Source organism: Atractosteus spatula, chromosome 3 (assembly GCF_055471065.1).
Source record: "Atractosteus spatula isolate fAtrSpa1 chromosome 3, fAtrSpa1.hap1, whole genome shotgun sequence".
Lineage (NCBI taxonomy): Eukaryota > Metazoa > Chordata > Actinopteri > Semionotiformes > Lepisosteidae > Atractosteus > Atractosteus spatula.
The window spans coordinates 69,788,518-69,813,723 of NC_142708.1; the positions used below are offsets into that span (position 1 = coordinate 69,788,518).

Here is a 25,206-nt window from a genome sequence, read left to right on the forward strand (position 1 = left end):
CAGTGATAACAGGTTGATCCGAAACAGGGTGCGACCACCAGGACACGAAACAGAAATGCAAAGCATTATGAAAATGTAATTGCACGCACATAAATACAGCGATTCGTTAGAAACAAAACAAAACAAATGATCAGTTTGAGGATAATTGATAAAAGATCTCCGTAACCTACTCCAGACTCTGTTGGTTTATAATACAAGAGCCAGTTCTTAAAATAAATGGTATTAAATAGGCAGCTTAACGGTCATTGAAGCTAAACTAGAAGTACATCGCTAAGAATATTTATTTTATATTAGTTTTTAAGATGATCAATGTATTTGGAGTAGCCGGCCATCACCGCTAGATGGCAGCACAAAAGGTTAAGATGGTAACAGTGTTAAAGAACAGCTGTTAATAGTCGTCCATGAGGAGTCCATTACAGCTAGAGTCCAGTCACAGGGCTCTAGACTCTTACTGTCCATGTGACGTACATAACAAAAATAATCATATGCAGGATTACTGTCTTCAACCTTCCTGCATTATCAGACCTATAGCTCCCCGGAGACATTACCCACCTGGACGCGTGACATCGCTTTTCAGCCTGATACTGTCGCGGTAACTCTCTTCGTTTTCGGCGCTATGAAACAACAGCCGCCTTCAGTTCTACGGCGCTTGACGTCGTTGACCTCGACTTAATCGTCGGGCGCCCCGAAATACATGTAAAATCGCTATATAACCTTAAATCTTACATTTTTCGTTTCAGAGGACATGACAATAGGACAAAGTTAACTTCTACGTCTACTTACACAGCGGAGTGCGTGAAAGTATAGTCACATATTTGCATACCGTTCAGTACAGAATATACGTCCTAAAGGCATCGTCATAATGCATATTAACATTCATGAATAATTTAAGTGCATTTCTCTGTGCAAGGATATCATTTACATATGTATGCATTATATACAAACAGTATGTATATACAAAAATATACATACTATATTGTATGTATTGTTTTTATAACGAACTTTTTAAGCAGTGGACTCAATTGTGGGTTTATGGATGCAACTGCCGGCACCGTACTGCACGTCCGACCAGAAAGGCGTGGTCGAATACAGGCTGACCAAGCGCGCATCGTTTCTGCATCCCAGCGTACAGCCGAAAGAAGAAAATGTCGTTAGGAAAGTGGTGTTGTTTTCAGGGGCCAACGCATGCAGAGCTCTTTCAAAGGAACAACGCCGCAGCCAACACGTAGCGACAACCGCGCTCGCATGAAGACTCGCACTCTGACCATGTGGGCTGTCCGAGTTGGTTCACACCTACTACCTACCCCCCGCCCATCGGCTCGGCGAGACGCAGAAGCGAGGAGACGAGCCGGCAGAGGGAGCGGGTGTGATTCCGGGCTGGAGCCACCGCGTCCGCGCACACGCGAGAGCCCCGTCCCTCAGACAAAGAGACTGGAGTTAAAACACAATTACGGAGACAACGCCGACTGCCGACAACAAGTACTCGAGCCTGGATGCTTGTGTGTGGGGGTTTTTTTTTTCCCACCAGTGATGAAGAGATAAAAGAAGAATTCCCTGTCCGCCAGCTGCTCGGGAACGTTTGAAAGTGTTAACGGCAGTCGTGGTAAAGAAACGGTGGGAATCGATAACCTGATCGGCTCGGCTCTCCCCCGGGCTTTCCCTCGCTCTCGTTTCCCCCTCAGCAGAGGAAGAAGAAGAAGAGGGACATGAGATGGATTTATAAAGCCCGGCTGGTCGGTTTTTCTTTTGGGGGGAGGTGGAGAGCGCTTCCGCAGACGAATGGGACGAGCCGTGGCGCTTTTCGCTCGGATCTGAGGTGAGTGCCCCCCGGGACTTCGCGACAGATGTTAACGGCGGCGCTGTTAAAAGGGAAGGAAAGGGACGGAACCGGCAGAAAGCTGCGTGGTTCACACAGAGCCTCACGGATATCTGCTCTCCCCTCTGTGGAATCGTGCCATTTGCTAGCGAAGCACGTTGTCCTACAGTACAAAAGCTCCCGTTTTTAATACGGGCACTGTTGGCTGAAGTCGGGTACTCGGGGTAACTTATGACTGCTGCTGTTGCTATGAAGTGGTCCGGTGTACTTAAACCCACGCGTAACGTTTAAGTCCATAAAACAAGTTTCATTTGCCAAATTGCTTTGTAAATTGGATTACAGTTAGGGTAGGGACCGGCTCTCGTTTAGTTTTTTTTTTCTTTTTCTGCCGTTTAATTTATCTGACAACCGAAGAGGCGCCGAGTTGTAGCATAAGGAGACATCCTACTGAACTGTACATTATCGTTGGACAGACTGGATTTAAGCCTCTCCCGGCTTGCTGTCTGCGGAGATCGATCTTGCTTCTCCGGACAGTGGGCTGCTGCTCTCTTGGGCAGAGAACTGGGGTGGGGGTGGGGAGGGGTGTTCTCTGTGCAGTCTCGGGGTTTCCTTTCGACAGGAGACGCTGCCGATCTCTGACGTGAAAAAATAACCGAACCTGGTTTTCTAGGGTTCCCGGGGACTTAGGTGTGTGCAAACTCTTTGGGGGGGGAACCAACAACGATTGCACCCACCAGACAGACTGCCTGAAGGGGGCGCTGAACCGAGGTCTGGAAGCACGAGTTCGCTACAGAGGGTGAGGGGAGTCCGCTTTCAAGTGCCCGGCCACGTTATGTGTTTCTTTAAGAAACGTCTGTATGAGACCCCCCCCTGGACTCACGGACGCCTAGAGTGAGCTCTGCTCTCTCTTTGTAACCTTTATTGTGGTCCAATAATAGATGCATCTGCTTACAGGCAGCCACCCGCCTCCTGGCTCTGTATCTGATCGGTGTGTGTCCCCTGGACACACCTGGGCCCCTGTCACTCGTGCTGTGTCAGACTCCTGTTCGTGAAACCTGTAGCGTCATTATTCTCTTGCATCTGGTTTCCCCCCCGACTGAACCGAAAAGGAAAGCAACCGAGAAAAAGCTGGAGAGAATGGTGCCATTTGGAAAACTAAATGGAAGAGTCCCTGTGGCCCTGTGTTGGATGCTTCCATTTTTCTGTCCCCAGAGAGTGTCGGGCTCACTCGTGACTGCTGCCATGTGGCTGCCATGCATTTCCTTCACCAAGGCTGTATAGCCAACAGCTGTACCACCCTGCAGCTCCCAGCCGGCAGCCCCACTGGAGCTCAGCAGGTGTGAGCCTGGCCGGTACCTGGAGGGGAGACCTCCTGGGAAAGCTGAGGTTACTGCCGGAAGAGGTGTTAGTGGGACCAGTAGGAGGTGCTCACCCTGCAGTCTGTGTGGGTCCTAATGCCCCAGTATAGTGATAGTGATGACACTATACTGTAAAAAAGATGAGACGTAAAACCGAGGTCCTGACTCTCTGTGATCATTACAAATCCCAGGGTGTTTCTCAAACAGAGTAGGGGTGTTACCCCAGTGTCCTGGGCAAACTTCCCCCTGGCCTTTACCAATAATCCCCATCTCTGAACTGGCTTCATCACACTGTTCTCCTCCCCCCTGAGAGCTGTTGTGTGGGAAGAGTACTGGTGCACTATGGCTGCCGTCGCATCATCCAGGTGGGGCTGCACACTGGTGGTGGAGGGGAGTCCCCATTACCTGTAAAACACTTTGAGTGGAGTGTCCAGAAGAGTGCTATATTAGGAATTAAGGATTAAGGTTTTCCACAGTGCTTTTGCCTGCTCCCTTTTGTGCCTGGTGTTCTGCCTGGGGGTGGATGGCTTTAATGCAGTGGCAGCAGCGGTCCTTTGGGAAGGTGCGGAGGCCTCCAGCCCCAAGTGACCCACACTGCCTTCCTGTAGGGTTGCTGGCAGCAGGATGCACAGCTCTTCCTCCTCCCTTCCTGCTGCAGGAGCGCAGGGCAGGCTGGGGGGGGAAACGTCTGCCCGTTCCCTGCTCATCCATCTAAAAGCCGCCGGGGCTCGGAAGCCCAGTAACATGCAGTCAGGAGAGCAGCTACACGCCCCTCCTTCATAAGCAGCCGACGTGCTGTGCTCGCTGCTGTCTCTCCCTTACCGTGACAGACACTGTGCAGGCCCCTTGCACGCCTGACGGCGGACGCCTCCTGTGGCATCACTTCAGGTCTAGTGACTGGCGAAGCAGCGAGCAGCACACACTGCCAGGCCAGGCTGTCCTGTGCATACTGCAGCGGGTTACGCTTGATCGCTGCAAGGTGCTGGGAAACCTTGGCGTGGGGGGGTTCCCCGGTACTTACCAGGAGTCTTGCCTGTGACGTGGGTTGGAGTTGGGTTTTTTTTCTCTAAAAGTGAGAAACACAGAAGTTCTTGGAATTCCATGTCTTTCGGACTCCACCCTGTCTTGTTGGAAGCCGTGAAAATTCCAGTTCCACCTCCTTGAAGACCTGGTTTGCTCGTTTCCAGACGGCCGCCTCTGCGCCTTGAATCGTCACAGAGCTGTAGAGGTGGGCCTGTCGCTGTGACATCACTCCTTGGCAGCCCCACAAATGCTAGGTTTTCCATTTACATCATTGTCCCCTTAATTGAACTCCAATGTCTGATGATAATTGAGCAAGGAAGGTTTATCGAACAGTTTTTCATACTCAGAACAGGAGAAACATCTTTGCACAAAGGGTTGTGGGAGTATGTAACAGGCTGCCCTGTTGCCAATGCAGACTCCCTGGAATCGAGCACAAAATGACAGACTGAGGTCCTCCGATTCATAAGCTGCTAACAACCAAAGGATCAAAAGGCTTTTATTTTTATTTTATGCATTAATTATCAGGTTAGGCTATTTTTTAATTGTGAGTAATCACAAATCCCTCTTCGGTCCTGTGTGCTGCCCCTGGTTTAGGACTTCGTACTGGCATGAGCTTTTGTAGTATAGTGTCTGATTCAGCAAGAGTTGGGCAACAGGGAAATAAAAGCTGATGTTCCCTGTGAGCAGTTATCATCATAATTATAAGCAGCCTTGCGGCCTGGGAGCCGAGCAGAACTGAGCCTGCCTTGGAGGCCAAGCGTCTCTGACGCTGCTGTGGGCAGGGAGTTTTCCTGAACGTGCGCTCGACATTGTCCCTGTGTCATCTAAACTCAGCTCACTGTGGTCAGCTTGCTTATTTTACCAGATGTCCCAATCTTCCTGGGATCTTCCCATATTTTACTTTCTCCCGTCCTGGCCGGACGCCGTTAAATCATTTTGCTGTTTTCTTTATCATGATTTGCGGTTTTTGAAAAACAATGCCTGTTTGTGAATTTGTCAGGTATGATGCTAATAATAACACTAGAACAGTGCAGCTGGAGGCACTAAGATGAATTTGAGTTCTAGTGCTCTGTGCTAAATTCGTGCCAGGGGTCACCAGCAGACCTTTCGATTTTACACCTTCTGCAAAGCTGCAGTGTCACTGCCGAATGAGTATCTACGGTAAATGTGTCAATTCCTCAGCGGATAATTTTGATGTCTGAGATACTGTAAAGTCGTGTGGGAGTGCATTCTCTTTTGTTCATGGAGGGGTTGTGCTGTTTTTAACTGCGCTCCTCTCTTTGAACCTTGCTTGCCTTCTGACGCAAGAAAGGTTCCCTCTACTCCACACCTGGAGACCCCTTTCGAAATCGGGAAGTTGAATTGAAGATCGCCACTTGGTTTCCCAGTCCAAACCGATTTGCAAGGTCGCGTTAAACATCTTATTATTTCATAAGAACATAAGGAAGTTTCCAAATGAGATGAAGCCGTTTGGTCCGTCTGGCTTCTCTGGTTGCCAAGTGGTTAATTGATCGAAGGAACCCAGGATCAGCTTGTTCCAGCCTCCCGCTTCTCTTTGAGTAAAGAAGTGCTTCCTGCTGTGACTACGAAATGCATTTCCTATTTTTTGTGTGTATATTCACATGCATATTTATGTACACCGTCCACCCCTCTAGCCCTGTAGTTCAAAGTTATCGAGACAGAATTCCAGCGTAAAAAGAGACTGCCTTAGAATCATTCCGAGCTCTTAATGTTGAAAAAATATAGGTTTTTGAATTTCTTTCATTTCCTGCTTCTTTTCCTGGTATTCCCTGGAACACGCAGACTGTAATTTTAAATAAAAATACACCAGTCCTGCTCAACACAAAGGCGGGATGATCTTATGTTTTTGGCGTTCGCTATTTTTGACCTCCAGATTTCGCCATTTCTCAAGCGCGGTTTGACAAACAAGTCCTCTGTAGGACACGTGCATCAATAGGGCTGCAGGTTGTGAGCTCACAACTGCACCTCGATGTGAAATGAAACATGTTGAACGGAGAAGAGATGGAGTCTTTTTCCGGGGTGCAAGTCTCCCAGCATTCTCCAGGGACAATAGCAAGAGGCTTTTTTGCTTTTTATGTCTTCTCCTCTCTCTTGCCTTGCAGTTCGTTGAAGGCAAAAGAGCGCACATGTAATTGTGCATGAAGAACCCGTCAGACAAGCTGGTACAGTTTGTGATTGTTTAGAAAGGAAGTCAGAGATCCACATTTTCTTCATAGCTGTCTCTGTACCCTCCCTGAGACAGAAAGACAGCAAGACTGAACAGACTAATCACTGCACAGACAAGTCAAAGACCCACTGCTCGTCGTGTGGCTAATCGATGTGTGGGTCCATTTACAGCCGCCCTGAATTATGGGAAACATTATTATGAGCTATTACTGGTTCACAGCATTAGATAGCTAAAACATTATGGTGAAGGAAATTGTGTTCCGTTTCACATGTGAAGAAGGAATTAGTATTTGTTTTGTTGGAGGAGGCATTTATGCTATCCTTAACCACATTTTTACGAAGGTCCCAGCTTTAAACTGGGCTGCCCTAGAGCTGCCAAGAGTGGGAGAGTAGAAAAGAAAACAATCTTTAAATTTTTATATTAAAAAAAAAGGATCTGCAGTCGCATTCTGTAGAAGATGATCTGCTTACTTTCTCCACACAGAAGCATGTTCAGTTTGTGATCAGCCTTGATGTCACAGCAGCCAGACTATTTCTGAATAAACGTACCCAATCTCAGGTTTTTGCAGTGACCTGCAGAGTGCGAATAGTTTGCTTTTTAAAGCCCACGGCCTTCCTCGTAATTGGCTCTTTTCAGTCCAGTGGTGGATAAAGATTTTGCCAGGCAGGAAGACATCCCTATCTTCAGTTCTTTGCATCCACAAATGTCTTTCCACTATTCCATTAGGCCTCGCTTGCCAGTCTTTCTCTTTTCTTCTGGGATCCAGTTGGGGACTCACTTTGTCCAGCTCTGATCCGTGTTTGCCCTGGGCATCCAGGCTGATGCCTTTATTTCAAACCCTTCAGCCTTGCAACAGCCCCCGTCTGCTTTCTTCCCCATTTTGTTTCTTGAGCTGTGCCAGTCTGTTGTTCCTAGCCTCCATCCTTTCAGAGACTCCAGCCTTGCCTTGGGGGGACGGGAGGGGGGAATGTTAATTACCCCCCATGCTCCAAGCAACAGCAATTGCTACAGAGCATCTGCAGGCTCTGATGGGTTGAACTGCCTGTTGTGGTCGATGAGGTTTGTCATGCCCAGCGCAAACAGGCTCAGCAGAGCCCTCCTGCTTCTGTCTCTTCCAAATTTAGCACACCGGTGATCCAATTGATCAGAAAAGCAATTTATCCACAGCTGGATGGAGCATTTCCGTTGGGCAGGTGCAGGAGGCTCCCTGTTGAGCCATGAGCTGCTGTCACGTGACTAGTGGGGAACTGAGACTCGTTCTGGGTATAAGGATGTTTGAAAAGGCGCCCTGCTAGGTCGAAACTGCTCTGGAGCAGTGGTGAACCCCAGCTAGCTCCTGCCTCGCTGTTTTAGTTAGCCGCTCCACCAGACTGTAACCAAAATGCCGAAAATGAATTTACACCTCTTTTCGTTTTCCCCAAAGGACAATAAGCAAAAACCAAGATTTGTTTTCTGTGACGGTGGTTTGCAATTAAAAATAATTGCTTACACTTATATAGTGCTTTTCTGGACACTCCACTCAAAGCGCTTTACAGGTAATGGGAACTTCACCTTCCCTCCACCACCACCACTGTGCAGCCCCACCTGGATGATGCGAAGCCAGCCATAGTGCGCCAGAACACTCCCTACACACCAGCTCACAGTGGGGAGGAGAACAGAGTGATGAAGCCAGTTCAGAGATGGAATTATTAGGAGGCCATGATTGGTAACTTGGCCAGGATGCCGGGGCTAGGTCCCTACTCTTTTTGAGAAACGGCCTGGGATTTGTACTGACCACAGAGAGTCAGGACCTCGGTTTTATGTCTCATCCGAAGGTACTGGCCAGGCTCACACCTGCTGAGCTTCAGTGGGCTGCCAGTTGTGAGTTGCAGGGTGATATGACCACTCCATGCGCAGACCACTCTGTCTCTAGGTCTGAAGGGACCCAGCCTTTAAAAGCATCTGTTCCAGCAGCTGCCTGCTCTCTTCTCTCTGCTGTCCACGTGCCAAAACCACATTTAAAATTGGAAGTGAGGGAGACTCGCCACAGACTCAGAGCGACTCACAGAAACCAGCAGAGCGTGAGCAGGCGTGTGACTGCCATCGTGGACACTCTCTGATCACTGTCTCGATTTTTTTTTACAGTAGACGTAAAAGCCCGCCTTTCCAGGGTGGTAATCTTGTCCTTATGGAACAAAATTGTCACTGCATGGGAAAACCCAGGGCGTGCATGCCTCTGAGCAGGGCATACCCAGAGCATGCATATGTGGAGAGAGCTACAGACACATGCACACACTGCCCACACAGTGGGCAGATTGCCACACACGCACACACCTACCCACCTCATTGCTTCTGTACTTTCGATTTCTTGTAGGTAAATTAATCTGCCGTTCTTGAGAGACTGGAAAAGTGACAGATTCCAATTCTATTGAAGACTTGACATGACTTGCATTCTGTTTATCCAAAAGGAGAGTGTCCACTATTTCCCAAGCAGCAGCCCAGACCTTTAGGGGTACGGTTGACTTACACACCAGACACACCTGCAAGCACCCAGGCATCTCCAAGCTCATGGTGACGTTAATGAGGGACACACTTCTCCTCTATTTGGCACTGATCCTCCTGTGCATCACTATATCATGTCCAAAATGATGTTGACATAGGGGAAATTCTACATTCCAATAAAACAATGAGCTCCAACACACCTGTGACACATCGTGTTTTGAGTAGTAGTTTTGAATTAGTTTCATATAGGGTGCAAAAATCATTAGTTCACTTCTTTACAGTTCAAATGCATTCTGTGTGTACGGACCTCAGTAAATGACGAACCATAAAGCACGCTGTGTGATTGTGCCCAGCTCCAAGTTGCATTCTTGTAAACCCATGCAATAGCAGTATGCAGTGCACGATACAAGCGTGCAAAATGCATGCGAAAAAATGGCACAAGCACGTGTCTAATGTATGCATACACTTCACACATGGGCTTCCAGAGACAAAGAGGAGATGCCCACTCCACATGAGCAGACGTCTTGGTTTTTTAGAGGCAGCAGCGAAGGACAAAGCAGAAGTCTGAAAGTGCAAGGACAGTGCTCTTTTGGGTGTGCTTAGGTCAAAAGAAGGAGAGAGGAGCATGAGCACAGCCCAGCTTTGAGTGCAGCATTCTACCTGCTCAGATAAGTGCCCGTGTCGAGCCGGCTGTGCGACCTATAGCAAGAAAGAATGAGGGAGTGGAGAGGAGGACAAGAAGCTTTGCCTCAGGTGTCGAGGTGCAAAAAGTAAAATAAAAGGGCACCGAGCCAAGCAGCAGGAGACAGGATTCCCATGAACTCGGAAAGGGGAAAATGGCAGGGGGTGGGCGGATTGAGGGATAGAGAGAGGAACAGAAGGAGAGACAGCAGTATGAGAGAGGGAAAGCAGGGATCAAGAGGGGAGGATTCGAGATTCACAGGAGAAGGAGGAAAATGCAAGGAATGAGAAAGCTGGAATGGAGTAAATACAAATAAAATGAGGACTGAGAAAGGATTATCTTTTTAAAAAAAACATCTTCTTTTCAGGCTGTCACACTAGTTGCTAGGGTTATCTCACTGACAGTTCCTTCTACAGTGCCACGCTTCCGTACACTGGCAAGGTTATCACACAAATGGAATTCGATCCTCCCACGTGCAGTAGGAGTACTCCCCTAATGGAAATCATTATACAAAAGTGTGCTATGTTAAGCAGCTAGTTAAAACAGCATGAGTCTGTATGAGTGCTGGTAAGTGGCTTCAGTAATGAATCACCTGGAGAGGAAGTGAAAGATCAGTGTCAGATAATAGGGAAATTCTTGATGATACAGGGAAATAAGACACTTGTGGGTAGGATACCTTGTGGGTATACGCATTCCAGCACAGGCCAGCGAGCCAAAGTGGCTGTCCGAATTTGCCAAGGGATCTCCAAGCTCTCATCCTTGAGATTACTCCTCTGTGTGTGAACTGTATTTGTAAGAGCGTTTCTGTACCGCGGTGTGGTTAACAAACACACTTTATACTGTTGTCCGCTGTATGTATTCCTGGGACAGTCATAACAAAGCCACCGTTTTAGCATATTAATTTGCACAGCTGTGGTCAGACCAGCCAGCCTGGGAGTTGTCAAATTCTTAACTGCCAAGATCTGGCAACAGTAACGACTAGCCCCTCACAGTTCCACAGCGTATAACTTACATACTTCACAAACGTCGTCTTCAACAGGACGATGTGTTAAGACAATAGGTTTCACAGACCATCCTAGATCATTTTATTTCATAATGGGTGAAATATGTATCTCACAGGAGTAATTCCAAGTCTTTAGAAAGTGGTGATTTTAAAGGGAACTATAAATCTGGACACGCTGGAGGTCTCCGGGGCCATAGCTAGAACCCAAACTGGTTAAATAGGAATCGAAAACCTACATGAACTCTGTAGATGGAAGGCGACCGGACCGGACGGTGTTCCTGGATGGCTCCTTAAATCCTACCCAGACCAGTGGGCCATGGTTTTGAATCTTTTGCTTTTACAATCTTCCATTCCTGTGTGTTTTCAGAAAACCAGTATTTTACCAGTGCTGAAGAAAAATCCCGCGACCTGTTTTAATGACCTGCTCATCTATGGACAGCATGTTGCACTAATGTACTTTTTGGACACTGAGTTAATATACTGTTTACACTGTGGTACTTTCACTCTGTATATACCTATGCGTATTTTACACATATTTTATTGTTTTACAGTGCCTATTAGCATATTTTGCACACACCTAACTCTATTTATTTTATTTTGTCTTGCTGTACTTATTTTAATTCTTCTGATGTCTGTTTTTGCTTGTCTTGGGCTGGGCTGCTGTAACACCTCAATTTCCCTTCGGGATCAATAAAGTCTTATCTATTACAGACTGGTTGCGCTCACGTCTACCATAATGAAATGCTTTGAAAGGCTGGTCGTGAGGCATGTCCACTGATGACACTGCTTCCCTGGGTCTTCACACTGCCCTGGCTCATTTAGATGATAGAGTCACATACATCAGAATGCTATTCATCGAGTACTGCTCCGCCATTAACACTGTAGGTCCATCCAGACTAGTCACCAAGCTTAACGATTGGAGTATCAGCCCCTTTCTTTGCAGCTGGATTCTGGATCTCCTGTGAGGGCGGATGAAAAGCTTTCTTCCCCTCAGGGTAGTGTGCTTGGCCCCCTGCTGTTTTTCTTGTTCACCCACGATTGTGTGGCCAGACACGGCTCCGACTCCATCTGCGAGTCAGCTGATGATACTCCCACCGCCGGCCGAATCGCCGGTAACGATGAGACGGCCTACAGGGGTGAGATCGGGAACGTGGTGGAGTGGTACCTTGACAATAATAAACCTCCCTCAACATCAGCCAAACCAAAGAGCTGGTTGGCGAAGTCAGAAAGCAGGGTGGGGACCACACCCCTGTTCACATCAATGGGGTGGCTGTAGAGAAGGTTAGCAGCTTCAAGTTCCTGGGTACCTTCGTTACTATCGATTTAACATGGTCCCAGCATGTTCCTGGAGCTACAAAGAAGGTGCAAGGGTGCTTTTAATTCCTCAACCAGGTGAAAAACATTGGTCTGTCTTCAACTCTTCTTACTACAATCTACGAGTGCTATTGAGAGTGTGCTCATGTGTGGTATTACAGTGTGGTTTGGCAGCAGCTCCCGCTCTTTGTCTGACCGAAAGGCATCACAGGGGGTGACACTTTTTAGAACTCGCTGTCTCAGGAGGGCTGGGAACATCACTAAGGATACCAGTCATCCTGGTTTCTCACTCTTCTCCCCCCTTCCCCCTGGTAAGCGTTATAGGAGCATAAAGGCATGAACCTCCAGATGAGACAACTTCTTCCGGAAAGCTGTGAGACTATTGAGTTCTACATGTACCTCTAAATAACATGCATTTTTGCACACCGCTTGTGCTGGCTTTTATTTAGGTTGCGTTATTGAACTTTGTTGTTGTCGTCGAGGCTGCTCTGCGTTTAGGTTTGGTGTTTCCTCAATGTCTTTTGCATTAGAGCATACCTGCACACCAGTATTTCATTGCACTTGCGCATACGACAAATGAACTGAACTGAATTAGTCGGAGCACACGTTTCTGGAGCTCGCTGGGTTCAGGGGAGAGTGCAGGGATTTGCTTCAGTCAGTGTTTCTGAGGCGTGACCCCTCAGGAAAAGTTCTCGTCTTGGAAAATAATTAAAGGGAACGACTCAAATGGAGATCGTTTCCCCCCCCAACGTTAACCATTGTCACTGTAACCTCTCTGCAGTTTTTCTTTTTGTTCTTCCATGTGTACGATGAGTATAAGTATGTATAAGATAAAGATCGCTTTATTAGCCATATACAATTTCTTGCATTAGGAATTTGTCTTTTCACAGACCCAAGCTTGCTCTCCATGAGACACACAGACAGGGAGAGAAGCTTGGGGTCAGAGTGCAGGGTCAGCCATTTATACGGCGCCCCTGGAGCAGCTGGGGTTAAGGGCCTTGCTCAGGGGCCCAACGGAGTAGGATTCCTCTGCCGGCAGCAGGATATGAACTGGCACCCTTCCAGCCACAGGCGCAGATCCTGAGCCACAGAGCCACCGGTATTCATTGTGCAATACAGGCTAGTAGAGGTTTGCTGTCATCATATTCCTTATGACACCAGATCAGACAGCATGGGGATAGGAATTTAGTGACCTGGTTCAGTGGGGATAGTCTTCCTGACAGTTCTGTGTGTGAAAAGGCTGTTGCGGTGATTATAATTATGGTTGTCTGCGATGACACTGCTGTCGTCTCTGCCAGGGTATTAAGAAGTCCCCGCATCGTGCATGAACACTATTTGAGTTTGTTCTCCCTTTATCTTCCTACAGCTAGGATGATTGACCCCCGGTGACCTCTCGCTGACCCTATGCCAGCCTTTCAACACTCCTGAGGGCCGAAAAAAGCGAAAGCACAAGAATCCCACAGAAAAAAGAAGACATGTCCCTCCCGGGGACCGCCCCCCTCCCGGATCTCAAGCCCCGCTTTGCCCTCCCGTCCAAACCCAGAGCCAAACCCCCCGTCCCGCAGAAGCCAGCCCCCCCCAACGGCACGGACTGTCCGCTGGCCGAGAGGGCGAGCGAGGAGGGCGGCGCGGGCAAAGTGAAGAGGATCGTGAGCCAGCTGTGCCAGGAGGAGGGCGAGAAGCCCAAGAGGGAACCGAAGAGGGCCCCCACCATCAAACCCAAGCCCCCCAGGGCATCCCGGGCCGGGAAGCCCGCCGTCACCACTGCCGCGGTCGCTGCCCCCCCACTCCCACTGAAGAAGAGCAGGACGCTGGAGAGGAAGGAGGAGGGAGGAAGAGGTGGAGAGAACGGCGCGGTCGTGCCTGGCTGCCAGGATAGAGGTCGATCAGGTATTGCGACATCGGAGCTCCTGCCTGCTACATGTTTACTTCCTGAAATGTCTGGCGGTGTGATAAATGCAGGCATTGGAAGGAGGCTGCAATAGAGCATCGACCACATCCTTACAGGCAGCATATTGATCCGAGAGTCTCAGCCAGTGTTTAATTAGTAACATATATGCGATGCCTAACCTTTAAAATCCCTGGAAGGGGACATGCAGCAAATACACCCCGCCCTGGCTGCATGTAGCCAGTCAGGTGTGGTGCCATGTGACGTCACTCAAAACAATACGAGTCCCGGGTGATTCTGGTAATACAGGTGGCCCTGCAGTCTCATGACAAGCAGGAACTGATTTGCATGCACACCTGTATTGTGTAGGCATGTCTCTGTAGGCAGAGTGCATTTAACCTTTACCTTGCTCGAGCCTGCCTCAGCTGCAGTGGATCAAAGCTTTCTGGAGCCTTTACACTGCTTTCTTCTCCCGGTGAATTTTGGCTTAGGGACAGACTCCACTTAGAAAAACATGAAAGCCTGTTCGAACCGATCACTATTGTATATCACTAGCTGACCACTGGGCAGCGAGGAGAGGAAAACACAAGCTCCCAGTGGGAGAGAATAAAACTGAGGGGAGCTAAGGCCTAAGGGTTGTCGTCGGCGTTATCTGAGTCATGTCATGAGCCCAGCACAGGGATCCCAGCAGTGGAAATATAAAAAAGAACAGGGAAGTGAATTACAGTACCTGGGTAATTTAACGTAAATAAAATTAAGCAACACATTCTGACGATTTGCAGACGATCTGTCATCCCTATTGGATTACAGGCAAAGAAAAACCAAAGAAATAGATCCTGAGCTTTGATTGAAAGGCTGGGATTGTGGAGGTAACTCTTACGTGTCAAAGGAAGCAGCCTAAAGTCACCTCTAACCTCAGTCGCTGTGAAGGAATGCACCTAATCAATGGGCAGTGAGGGGGCAGTACTTCAGTGTCGTACACAGTAGCCCAGTGGACATGAGCGATGGCGTGACACTGATAAACCTCCACTATCCCTCAGTTGCTAAGTTGGCTGGGGTTGTCATCAGAAGCATAGAGAGTTACTGTGCCCTCCTCAGTTTGTTGGCCTAGTCTGCCCACAAAGCCGATATTTTTTCTCGGGCTGTATTTGAGCTGTTTCAGGTCAGGAGAGGGGTGCTGCATCGCTGCGCACTGCTGTAATCATGTTCGGGGGAAGTATACCGTTTCTGTGACATTTTACCGATCAAGAGGAAGCCGGCCTCAGCCAACCACAGCAATAGCGGACCCATCAACAGCTGGGTCAGCTCCCTCAGCCCGTTGGTTATAAAAAAAAGGAGCGTTGGAGAAAATAAACCTTCTGAACAATGCTGGCGTGGGCTCAGTTCCCCTTCCTGTAAGCTGCACCTCATCTGTTCCATGCCCATGTGCGCAGCAGTTAAAGAGGCACGCACGACCACATCACTCCTGAAAGCGAAACTCTCGAGCTTGCGCTGAGAGTCTTGGCGTCGCTCAGGAAACAGGGGTACGCATCACAGGGACTGGTATGGTGCAGCGCGTTCCAGCTCGCAGGGGTTTACGAAACATGTCTGGAACGGTCAGATATCTGTTGAAATCCATCAGGAAACTGTTAAAATCCTGTCAGCTGGGAGGTCAAGTAGCCATACTCAACAGGACATTTTAAGACGGGATTCGATTTTTGAAATTGAAATTGGAGCTCGCCCGCCTTGACTGTGGGCTGAGTTGTGTTGTAACAGCCAGATAAGTTCTGGATCCCGAGATGAAGTTTAAACAGATGAGTTTTATTGCATGCAAGGAACAATAAAACCGAAGTATTGTTCAAAGTACTGGTACAAAGCTTCCAGTTTCTATAGCCCTTTTCTGCCGCTTCTGACGTAGCTCGTTACCATGGAAATGGGGGAGGTCACGGTGTCCAGCCAGTTCACAGACTTTGGTCACTCTTAGTGGTCTGTGTTAGGTTTCCTTCCTTGGGGGTGTTTCTAGCTGGCATCTGGAATCCTTATCAGTTATCCCCCTTTCCTGCCATAGCTCTAAGCCTGTTACTTAGAAGTCCAGTCCTCATGCAGAAAGGACTTAGTTAACCCTTTCTTCACATCTTACATCTTTCTTCAGTTGTCTTAGATGACATCTTCATCAAAGCTCCCAAAACAATCTCAGATGGTCAGATTTCAGGATTTAGTTATGACTCTTCAGAAGCTGTGGTGCCCTTGATGAATGCAGGCAGTCCCTTCCTCTCCTGCAAGCTGTATCCTCATGTTGGTATACAAAAGTGTTTTATTTTTTATTGCTGTAGGATTGCTGCACAGCAAGAGCTGTTGACATGACAAATAGTAAGGGTTTTTAAAAAGAGTCAAGCAGGCTCCTGTCATTGCACACCCAGGAATCCACTGGAAGAACAGGAGATAGCAGGGCTACAGCACGTCACTGTGGAACACTGATTCATGTCCAGTGCGTTCTGAAGCTCGAAGGTCAGTCTGAGGAGTAAACAGGCGTTTCCTGCTTTTTTACGAAAAATCTTCAAGGAATAATAATAGCCCTATCTGGGCTGGAAAAAAATACTGTTGAAACATCCTGAAGTCAACAGAGGACATCTGCCTTTTTTTTTGGGGAACCCTTTCGGTCTCAAAACAGGAAGTGCTTCCCAAGTATCCATCTGTGCTTCCCGTCTCCTGCTTTTCTCCAGCGCAGAAAGACTAAGGACCCTCATGAAAATGCTTCTGGAGGATGTTTATCTATGCTGCATTTCTGTATGCTGAAAACAAAACTGGAAATGGAACAGACCTTAGAACGTAAAGTATCATAAAAACGTTTCCAATGAAGATTTACAAACTTGTGTCAGAAGACTATCCTTTTATGTAACTTGGCTATTCTAAGAAATAATTCATCAATCAGTATTCCTGAGTTACAAGCACCTTCTGTAATCTTCAGATGACATGAGATTTCATATAATTATCTACTGGTCCACTGACAGCACTTGCAGCTTCTTCTATCTGTCCTTGAGGGTCTTTCATCCCAATACAGATCAGGTCTAGCCCTGCTTAATCTCTGGGATCCATCAAGATTAGACTTCCCATGACAGCTTGTTTGTCCACCCAGGGATTTCTCCAGGTCTAGCCTTGTAGAGCTTTTGATGAGGCTCTGAGTCACCAGTGTATCTAACCACTGATTTCCCCAAACTGTTCTTCTCTCCCCATCTTAGATCCAGATGGTAGGGAGATCAATATACATCCCAGCTCCGGAGAAGAAGAGGAGGGGCTGTGCAGCTCAGCAGCGCCCCCTAGCCTGAGCTGTGAAAACAACTGTGGCTGCCTGTGCCACCAGAAATGGCCAGGCATGAAGCTGGTGTGGGTGCCCATCGAAGAGGAAGGGGGGGAGGAGGAAGAGGAGGAGAGGGAGTCTGAGACTGAGAAGGGTGACCAGGGAGAGAGTAAGATAAGGGAGAAGCAAATGAAAGACGATGTTGATGGCAACGCCGTTCCTTTGGGTGGACCTGCAATCCCCAAGCAGGAAAGCCTGGAGAGGGAGGAGGAGTCTCTGTATGAGACACAGCTGATGACCTCTGCATACCCCAGCACGCAGCAGGAGCCAGCAGTCAAGGAGCCCATAGCCAAGACCATCCCATCCATCATTCTCACCAAGCCGCCCAGGAAAAGCAAACAGAGAGCCTCGCTGCAGCCACCCTCTTCCTCCATAGAGCAGGAGGACCAGGCCCCCGCTATTCCTCCCAGAGTACCCCTCACCCAGGCAGGCTCCGGCCGCCCAGTCTCCATGCCCACGGGAGGAAGGTTCTGCGGCCTACCCATCTCCCTCTTACCTGAGGACTGTCGCCCCCTCCGACCCCTGCCTCCCGCCGATCGCAGCCTGCCGCCCAGCCCCATGGTCGCCAGGAACTCCAACCAGCAGAGCCCGAGCAGCAGCGGCCTCAACTCCCTGTCCAGCGAGCTATCCCAAGGTAGGCAGAGAAAGAAGGGGGCTGCTAGATGGACATACAAGTGCTTCTAAAAGTGTCCCAGCAGGAGAGGGTGACCTTTCTTTAAACATGCTGTTCAATGCAGATGGAGACGATGACGATGACATCGGGCACGACTGGGAAAAAGTGGACCCTGTCTTCAAAGAGGATGACAGGTGAGCTGTGACACATCACACTGCAAACTTTGAGGCAGAGGTCTTTCTGGCACAAAAAATACAGCAGTTAAACTATCGAGGCCTCAATCACATCCAGTAATTGGTTAGGGTCCTGTGACACCTTAATTGATTTCTTTTAAGGCCCCACTTGACTAACTTAAAGTTATACGCTACTTGCAACTGCATGCATACCTTACAGTATATATTTGACTGTGCATTCATGTGCATTCATTCATTCGTCGAACAGAATTCTAAACAAATGCCGTGTAAGAGACATTACGAGGTGCTGCTTGGCGTGGGAGGGATCACTCAACACAATTAATGCAGTGATGGGACTGCGGAGTCCTCTGGTTTTCATTTCACCACTTCATTGGCCAAATTAGTCTGTTTGTGTAGGAGCTCAGATTACCTGTTGTTTTAAGTCTTGTTTCAGTTGCTAATTAAAACGTTTTTGCAAAACATGCAGGCCCTTGGAAATACTATTATATGCAATGAGAAACATTTCTAAAGTATGTTTACTACAGTCCACTATCATATCTCTTAGTTTGTGTAGTTATGCTACATATGGTACTTGGTAAACGCTATGGTAAAACTGCGGTAAAAATACAAGTGCACAGTGGTAAACTTAGAAAGGTAAATCTTCACAAGGGGACACATGGCATCTGTGTTCTAATGGGAGTGAACTATTAGGACATAACGTTGGATTAGATCCTCCAAGGCTAAAAATGTGCAGCATTAGAGATCAATGGGGAGAGTGGGTGCACAACTAAATAACAATAACGCTCTCCATCTCCTCCACCTCCCTTCCAGCAGTGAGTGGAAAAGATTGTTTTTCTGCACAGCTGTGATTGCACTCTCCTGTGTCAGGTACAGTAACACCTGGGGAGGCCTGCAGCACTGTGGTGACCAGTAATGATGTGAAAGGCTGACTGAGTCAGTGTCTATCCCACCCCTCTTTCAGGCCCGCAGGCACACCGCCACGGAGAATGTCCATAGACTGGGAGTCCAGACTGCAAGACGGTAAGAATGCATAGCTGTCAGTACGCCTCTATGCATCTGAGGAGCAACAGAGGAAAACCTGGCTGGACATGTCGCCTTTATATCTAAAACCCAGTGCCAGATTCCAGCAGCCTGTGTTGAACTCTGACAGAGGTCATTATTCAACAGATCTGCCCTTCTCAAGAGTGGGGTACCATACAGCCCGTATTTTCTGGTCCCGCTCAAATAGAGCAGTGAATGCTAGTACACAACTGAAACACTGAACCACAGCGCCTTCTCATTTAGAACCTGTCCTGTTGCTAAACTGGCAAGCTAACCGAGTGTCTTGAGTTCAGTCTGTCTGTCCATAGTACACCCTTGATATTGTGGGAACAGTTAATACAGGCAAATAAATAAAGTGCTCTGCCCACGCCAGAGCCACTCTACCAGACCTACCGGGCCTCCGTCATTTCCAAGGAGATCAAGAGGCAGACCGTCTCCAGGAACATCAGCAAGACCAGCCAGGACTTCACCGCTGACCGGCTGAGCACTCTGGAAGGCCGGGGGCAGCACGGGCAGAGCTTGCTGTGGCAGGAGCTGCCTGCTGTGAAGGAGTGCGGCATCCTGGCGAAGCTCAGTCCCGCCCAGTGCAAGTACCAGGAGGTGAGAGGGCAGGGCAAGGGCAGGGCGGAGTGGGGCAAGGTGGCATTTTCAGACGGGTCAGATGCTCATCATGTGGATGTGGTCACAAGGTGAGGACCCTCTAATGGCTTTGAAAGCAGTCACTCAGATTAAGCTCCCTGCTGTCCGGACATCACTAATTGAAGCCTAGATCATGTCACTGGCCAACAACACATGCATGGGTGAGGTTAGTTAACTAGGGTCCCTTTTGTTCTCAATGCAGCGGTGACTCCAGCGATCTGCCAGGTGCACAGCAGTTTTGCATGATCTTCGGAGAGACATGTTGCTTTTCTACGTGGTGCTTTCTCTCAACTCAAAGTGTGTCAGGAGATGAATGGGGTTTGACAGACAAGCATGTCCACATATCATTCTTTTCTGGGCCAGGTACCGGATTGGATTCAGCATTACCTAAGAATGTTGAATGTTGGTACAGGGTAGGTGAAGAGAAGTCTGAAAACAAGCCGCTGTGACTTACTGTACTCTTTATATACAGTACCTTGTCTATCCATACTACAAAACCCACACTTGACGGTAACAGGCCAATCAAACAGCGTGGATAGTAGTGATGCGCGGGTTGACTTACACCCGTGGGCGGGTGTACGTTTACCCGCGGGTCAGGCGGGCTCGGGTTAAACGAAGATTTTAGATCAGGTCGGGCAGGTGTGGGTTCAGGTTCGTTTCTCACACCGTGGGTGGGGGGTAAAAAAAAAAGCCGACCCCCACATCACTATCGTGCGGTGTAATTTCTAATGGAACAGGTTCGGACCGGGTTCGGGTCAGTACTTTTATCATTTTAAATCGGGTTGGGCCGGTCAAAAAAAAGCCAACCCGCGCATCACTAATGGATAGCATCGTACGTGGGGAAAAAAAGGTCTAGATGGACTGTGTTGCCTCAGAGAGTTATTTGCCATAGCCTTTACAGAGGGCTCCATTAACTGAAGGAGACTGCATGGTCTTCACATAGTTTTGATATTGGTATGTCCCTAGTAAAGTGACACTGTTGAACTACAAAAAAACAGCATGTTCAAAAGCAGAGGTGTTATCTGCATCTGTACAGACCGCAAGTATAAAACCCGTCAGATCAGCATGTTTAAAGTGCTTTATCGTGCCTGCATGTGACATCAGCACTGTGCTCAGTCAGAAGTGTGTGATGTCCCCTCTGTCTCACAGAGCATGTTTGAGGTGCTGACGTCGGAGGCCTCGTACCTGCGCTCCCTCAAGGTCCTGATCGAGCACTTTATGGAATCGCGGGAGCTGGATGGGACCCTCATAATCCGCGAGAAGAAGATCCTCTTCTCCAACATCCTGAAGATCCGCGAGGTCAGCGAGAGGTCAGTGGAGCCCCACAGTCAAGTGGCTTTCTACTGGACAAGCATGGTTACCAATACCTGCCGTTACTCATCAAACACTGACAAACTATCAACTGGTTCATGACAAAAGAGGGGCCGATAATGCCAGCAGCCAGTGCAGCATTCTGCTATGCGGTTTTGAAGAGCAAGTGCTCAAAATAACTAAATACTGCTCAGTTCTGCAACAAGTTTAATAAATGATAAACTAGCACACCACTTCCTTACGTCATCACGTAAGACTATCGGCATTGACCTGTTACACTTTGCGTAAAATCTAAATGAGGAGAAATACACCAGGTTATCACAGGGTAGTTTTAAAACTTAACCACTCTTTATAGGTAACATAATGGCGGATGTTATTAAACACACCAGAGCCTTACTGTGCTATTTAAAAGTAACCGTTTTGGATTGAAATACATAGGTTCAGCAAAGAACCAAAAGGAAACAAGAAGGTATTGGTGACCACTGCCAAACAACATTACACATAGAGCAGAGCACTTCTGTATTCGGTACTCTCCTACTACCCGAGTGTGCACATGTATGTACATGCCTTCCCAGTTCACAGGATAGGCTGATCTGTTATGAAATCATTAACTGTAGATTTTCCACAGAATGCTTTCAGTGTTATTAAGAGAGACAAACCGTCTGTTGTCAGTAACACCATGTAAACTGCACAGACGAGTATGGTGGGCATTTCAGCTTTCCAGTCTTCAGCCTTCTAGAGCACGGTGACTTCTGGTTTCTGTTTCAGCTGAACAGCCAATCAAAAAATGAACCTAGTTCTTAATTAGACATAGGATTCTACAGCTGATTTATCAAAATATTCTCTCTTACTAATTAGACCAGATATGTAATAGATCTCGGATGGAATAAAAAGCAGAAGATGTTAGGTTTTGAGACCCTTTCAAAACCCTTATCTCAAAAGTTTGAGTTTGAGATAATCGGGCTGAGGGAGACAGGGCACACTTTTCTCACAATACAGCAGCCAGATCAAAAGATTAAGATCTGATGGACAGTGTGGTTTCATTCTCAAGAGCTTCTGTGATTTCTTTCTCCCACTGTTCATCCATTCTGTTCCTACTGCTACTGTCAGACACGGAGCCAGCTTGTCAGAGGACTCATTTTTACTGTGACTTCAATCCCACACCTTTTCCTTCCTGGCATAAGACCACACCTTTTCTCACAATTGTTTTATTTACCTGTTTCTCCTTTCACTCTTCTTGGTGTTCTGTGCTCTTGCACTCTCTCCCTCTTCGGCTCCCCCTCCTTCTCTCACCTTTTTTTTTTACTCGCCCCACCTCCTTCTCTCTCAGTCCCTCTCGTCTGGAATGTTTGTCCAACCTCTCTCTTCTCTGGCGTGGTCCAAGCTTGAGCCCAGCAACTGTCTTTCTGTGCCCACGTAGGTTCCTCAAAGATCTGGAGGAAAGGGTCGAAGAGTACCTGATCATCGGCGACATCTGTGATATCATACACTTCCATGCTCAGCACAGCTTCCCTGCGTACATCGACTATGTGCGCAACCAGATCTACCAGGAGAAGACCTACAGCCACCTCATGTGAGTGGCACTGCAGTGTCCTCCTGCTGGCCGCAGGAGAGGACTGCTTGTTTTGGGCTCTCTGCTAACTCATGCCCTGTTCTCCCTCTGTTTCTCAGGTGTGTCGTGTCTTAATAATAGTAATAATTGCTTACACTTATGTAGCCCTTTTCTGGACACTCCAGTTAAAGCGCTTTACAGGTAATGGGGACTCCCCTCCACCACCACCAGTGTACAGCCCCACCTGGATGATGCAATGGCAGCCATAGTGCACCAGTACGCTCCCCACACACCAGCTCTCAGTGGGGAGGAGAACAGAGTGATGAAGCCAGTTCAGAGAGGGGGATTATTAGGAGGCCATGATTGGTAAAGGCCAATGGGAAGTTTGCCCAGAACGCCAGGGTTACACCCCTACTCTTTTCAAGAAATGCCCTGGGATTTTTAATGACCACAGAGAGTCAGGACCTCGGTTTTATGTCTCATCCAAAGGATGGCGCCTATTTTTACAATAAAGTGCCCCCATCACTATACTGGGGCATTGGGACCCAGACTGCAAGTAGAGCTCCCCCTATTGGCCCCACTAACTGTTGCCGGCATCTTGCTGGCATACCACTCTCCTCAGTGGCAGAGTCTGCTCAGTTTGTGCCTTTATAATAAGCATTGCTTTATTTTCAGAACATCTCCCTGCACACCTTTCCATGTGTTATGAGCTAACAGCTATTGCTTAGAACACAATGGAAACCTACAATAATGTTACCTGTCCAGTAGAATGAGACTTCTCTTTTTTAATTACTACCCTTATAACTAAACTTGCTTTCATGTGGCTGATGAACAGACCACTTGACACACTTGAAGAAGGCTCCGCAGCTGAAACGTTGTGTTTCTTTTCTTCTCTTTTCAGCAGGGAATAAACCTTTCCTTGTTCCTTGACAGCCTATTCAAGTTGCTTTTAGGAAACGTTTTAGGATAGATTTAGGACTTTTTATTCCCCAGGGGGTGTTTTGCTGCTTTGCAATGTTAAGAGAAAATAAAAGTCATATACCTCAATGCTGACCATTTCTTTTCAGTGCCACGGAGAGTTTCTGACTGGCAGGACATCAGAAAGTTTGTGCTGGCTGAGCCTCTATAGTGTAATCCAGCAGTTTAGGCTGCACAGAGGTGGAAGAAGATGTATTGGAAGAGAAATGGGATTCATTCCCCCTTGCAATAAGCAGCACAGCCCATCCCATATCAGCCTCCTCTCTGGACATTAGATGGGAATGGAAGGACTATTTGTACAGCAAAGATCTATTGACTGGCTAAGCAATTCTCAACTCCTAGAGCCTATAATTACACAGAAGGGCAGAAGGACGAATGCTCTTACTGTGAATCAGTGAAGAGGCTTTGGACAGGCAGTGTGAGGAAGGGCAGGATGGTGATTTTAGTGCGGGGGTGTGTTACACGCGCGTGTCTGCTCTGCGCCCTGACAGCCGTGTCTCCCGTGCCCTCTCCACGCCCAGGCAGAAGAACGTGCAGTTTGCCACGGTGATTGCCCGGCTGCAGGAGTCGCCGCAGTGCCAGCGGCTGCCCTTCATGTCCTTCCTGCTGCTGCCCTTCCAGAGGATCACCCGCATCAAGATGCTCATCGAGGTGCCCGATCAGACGCCGCGGTTGGGGGGCTGTAAATACGATCAACACCATTTCAGGCTTCCCCCCGCAAAAAGACTCGCCTTCCAGGACCGGTGTTGAAAGCCGTTCCATGCAGAATGTGGCAGATTATGGTCGAAATAATAATAATAATAACATCACTTTATTAACCCTTTACAATTTCTTGCATTAGGAATTGTCTTTTCACATACCCCAGCTTGCTCTCCATGAGACACACAGAGAGCCTGGGGTCAGAGCGCAGGGTTGGCCATTGTACGGCGCCCCTGGAGCAGTTGGGGTTCAGGGCCTTGCTCAGGGGCCTAATGGAGTAGGATTCCTCTGCCGGCCGCGGGATTTGAACCGGCAACCTTCCAGCCACAGGCGCTGATCCTGAGCCACAGTGCCACCGCTCTGCCCTGGAGTGCCCCGAAATGCGGGTGGCTGTAATACATACTGATGTTCCCCTACATTCCCTCCTTCTCCTCCCGATTTCACTCAAAGTTAACAACGGACACGCCCAAACCTTGAGTTTTAAACCGTCGTGACAGAAGGGCAATGTATGAAAAAGAGCACTGGCTTTCTGCCATCGTTCCTGAAGCTGAGCGTGATTATGATTCCAAAGGTACAATTCAGTTTCTTAAATCACTCCTCAGATACCGTTTATACCATACAATGTTATCTGCCAGGATAGCCAGGAACCTTTGATCTTACCGCAATCCCTGGAAAAAAAGGCTGTCCTGTTTCTTTTTAAAAAAAATAAACAACGTGGAAACCCCAGCTCAATTTCAGCCTCCCACCCATCCAAGCTCCACACGCTGCCTGCTGCAGAATGCATTGAGGTCACTGCTATAAGAGCGTCTTTCTTCTTCTGTGCAACAGAATATTACAGCTCTAAATTATTATTTTACAGAGCTATTCTGGAGCCACTTTAGGTTAGTTTGATTTAGACCATTAGAGGTGTTAAAACATTCCTCCCAACCTCCTGAGACATTGATAGCTCATTGTCTGGGGGTAATGCTTACCCCACGGAGTGTCCCAGCTGCATCCTCTTTGGCACTTAAACTGTGCATGTCTAAGCGTTTTGCAGCAGCTGTTCCGAGCACTATGTCCTTAGCCTGTGTGCAAGGCCTACACTCCTTT

General features: G+C 48.1%; 1 protein-coding gene across 1 annotated transcript in view; it reads left to right on the forward strand.

Annotated features, from left to right (window-relative positions):
* Positions 1-1,329: 1,329 nt before the first annotated feature.
* The window catches only part of LOC148838523 (rho guanine nucleotide exchange factor 15-like), a 31,361-nt gene continuing 7,484 nt past the window's right edge, over positions 1,330-25,206 (forward strand). Inside the window, exons 1-9 of the mRNA XM_088910596.1 lie at positions 1,330-1,816; positions 13,232-13,755; positions 16,972-17,724; positions 17,828-17,897; positions 18,859-18,917; positions 19,312-19,538; positions 20,727-20,887; positions 22,309-22,461; positions 23,940-24,069. Of these exons, the coding sequence (XP_088766722.1) occupies positions 13,341-13,755; positions 16,972-17,724; positions 17,828-17,897; positions 18,859-18,917; positions 19,312-19,538; positions 20,727-20,887; positions 22,309-22,461; positions 23,940-24,069 (1,968 nt within the window). The 5' untranslated portion in view covers positions 1,330-1,816; positions 13,232-13,340. The remainder of the gene's footprint in view (positions 1,817-13,231; positions 13,756-16,971; positions 17,725-17,827; positions 17,898-18,858; positions 18,918-19,311; positions 19,539-20,726; positions 20,888-22,308; positions 22,462-23,939; positions 24,070-25,206) is intronic.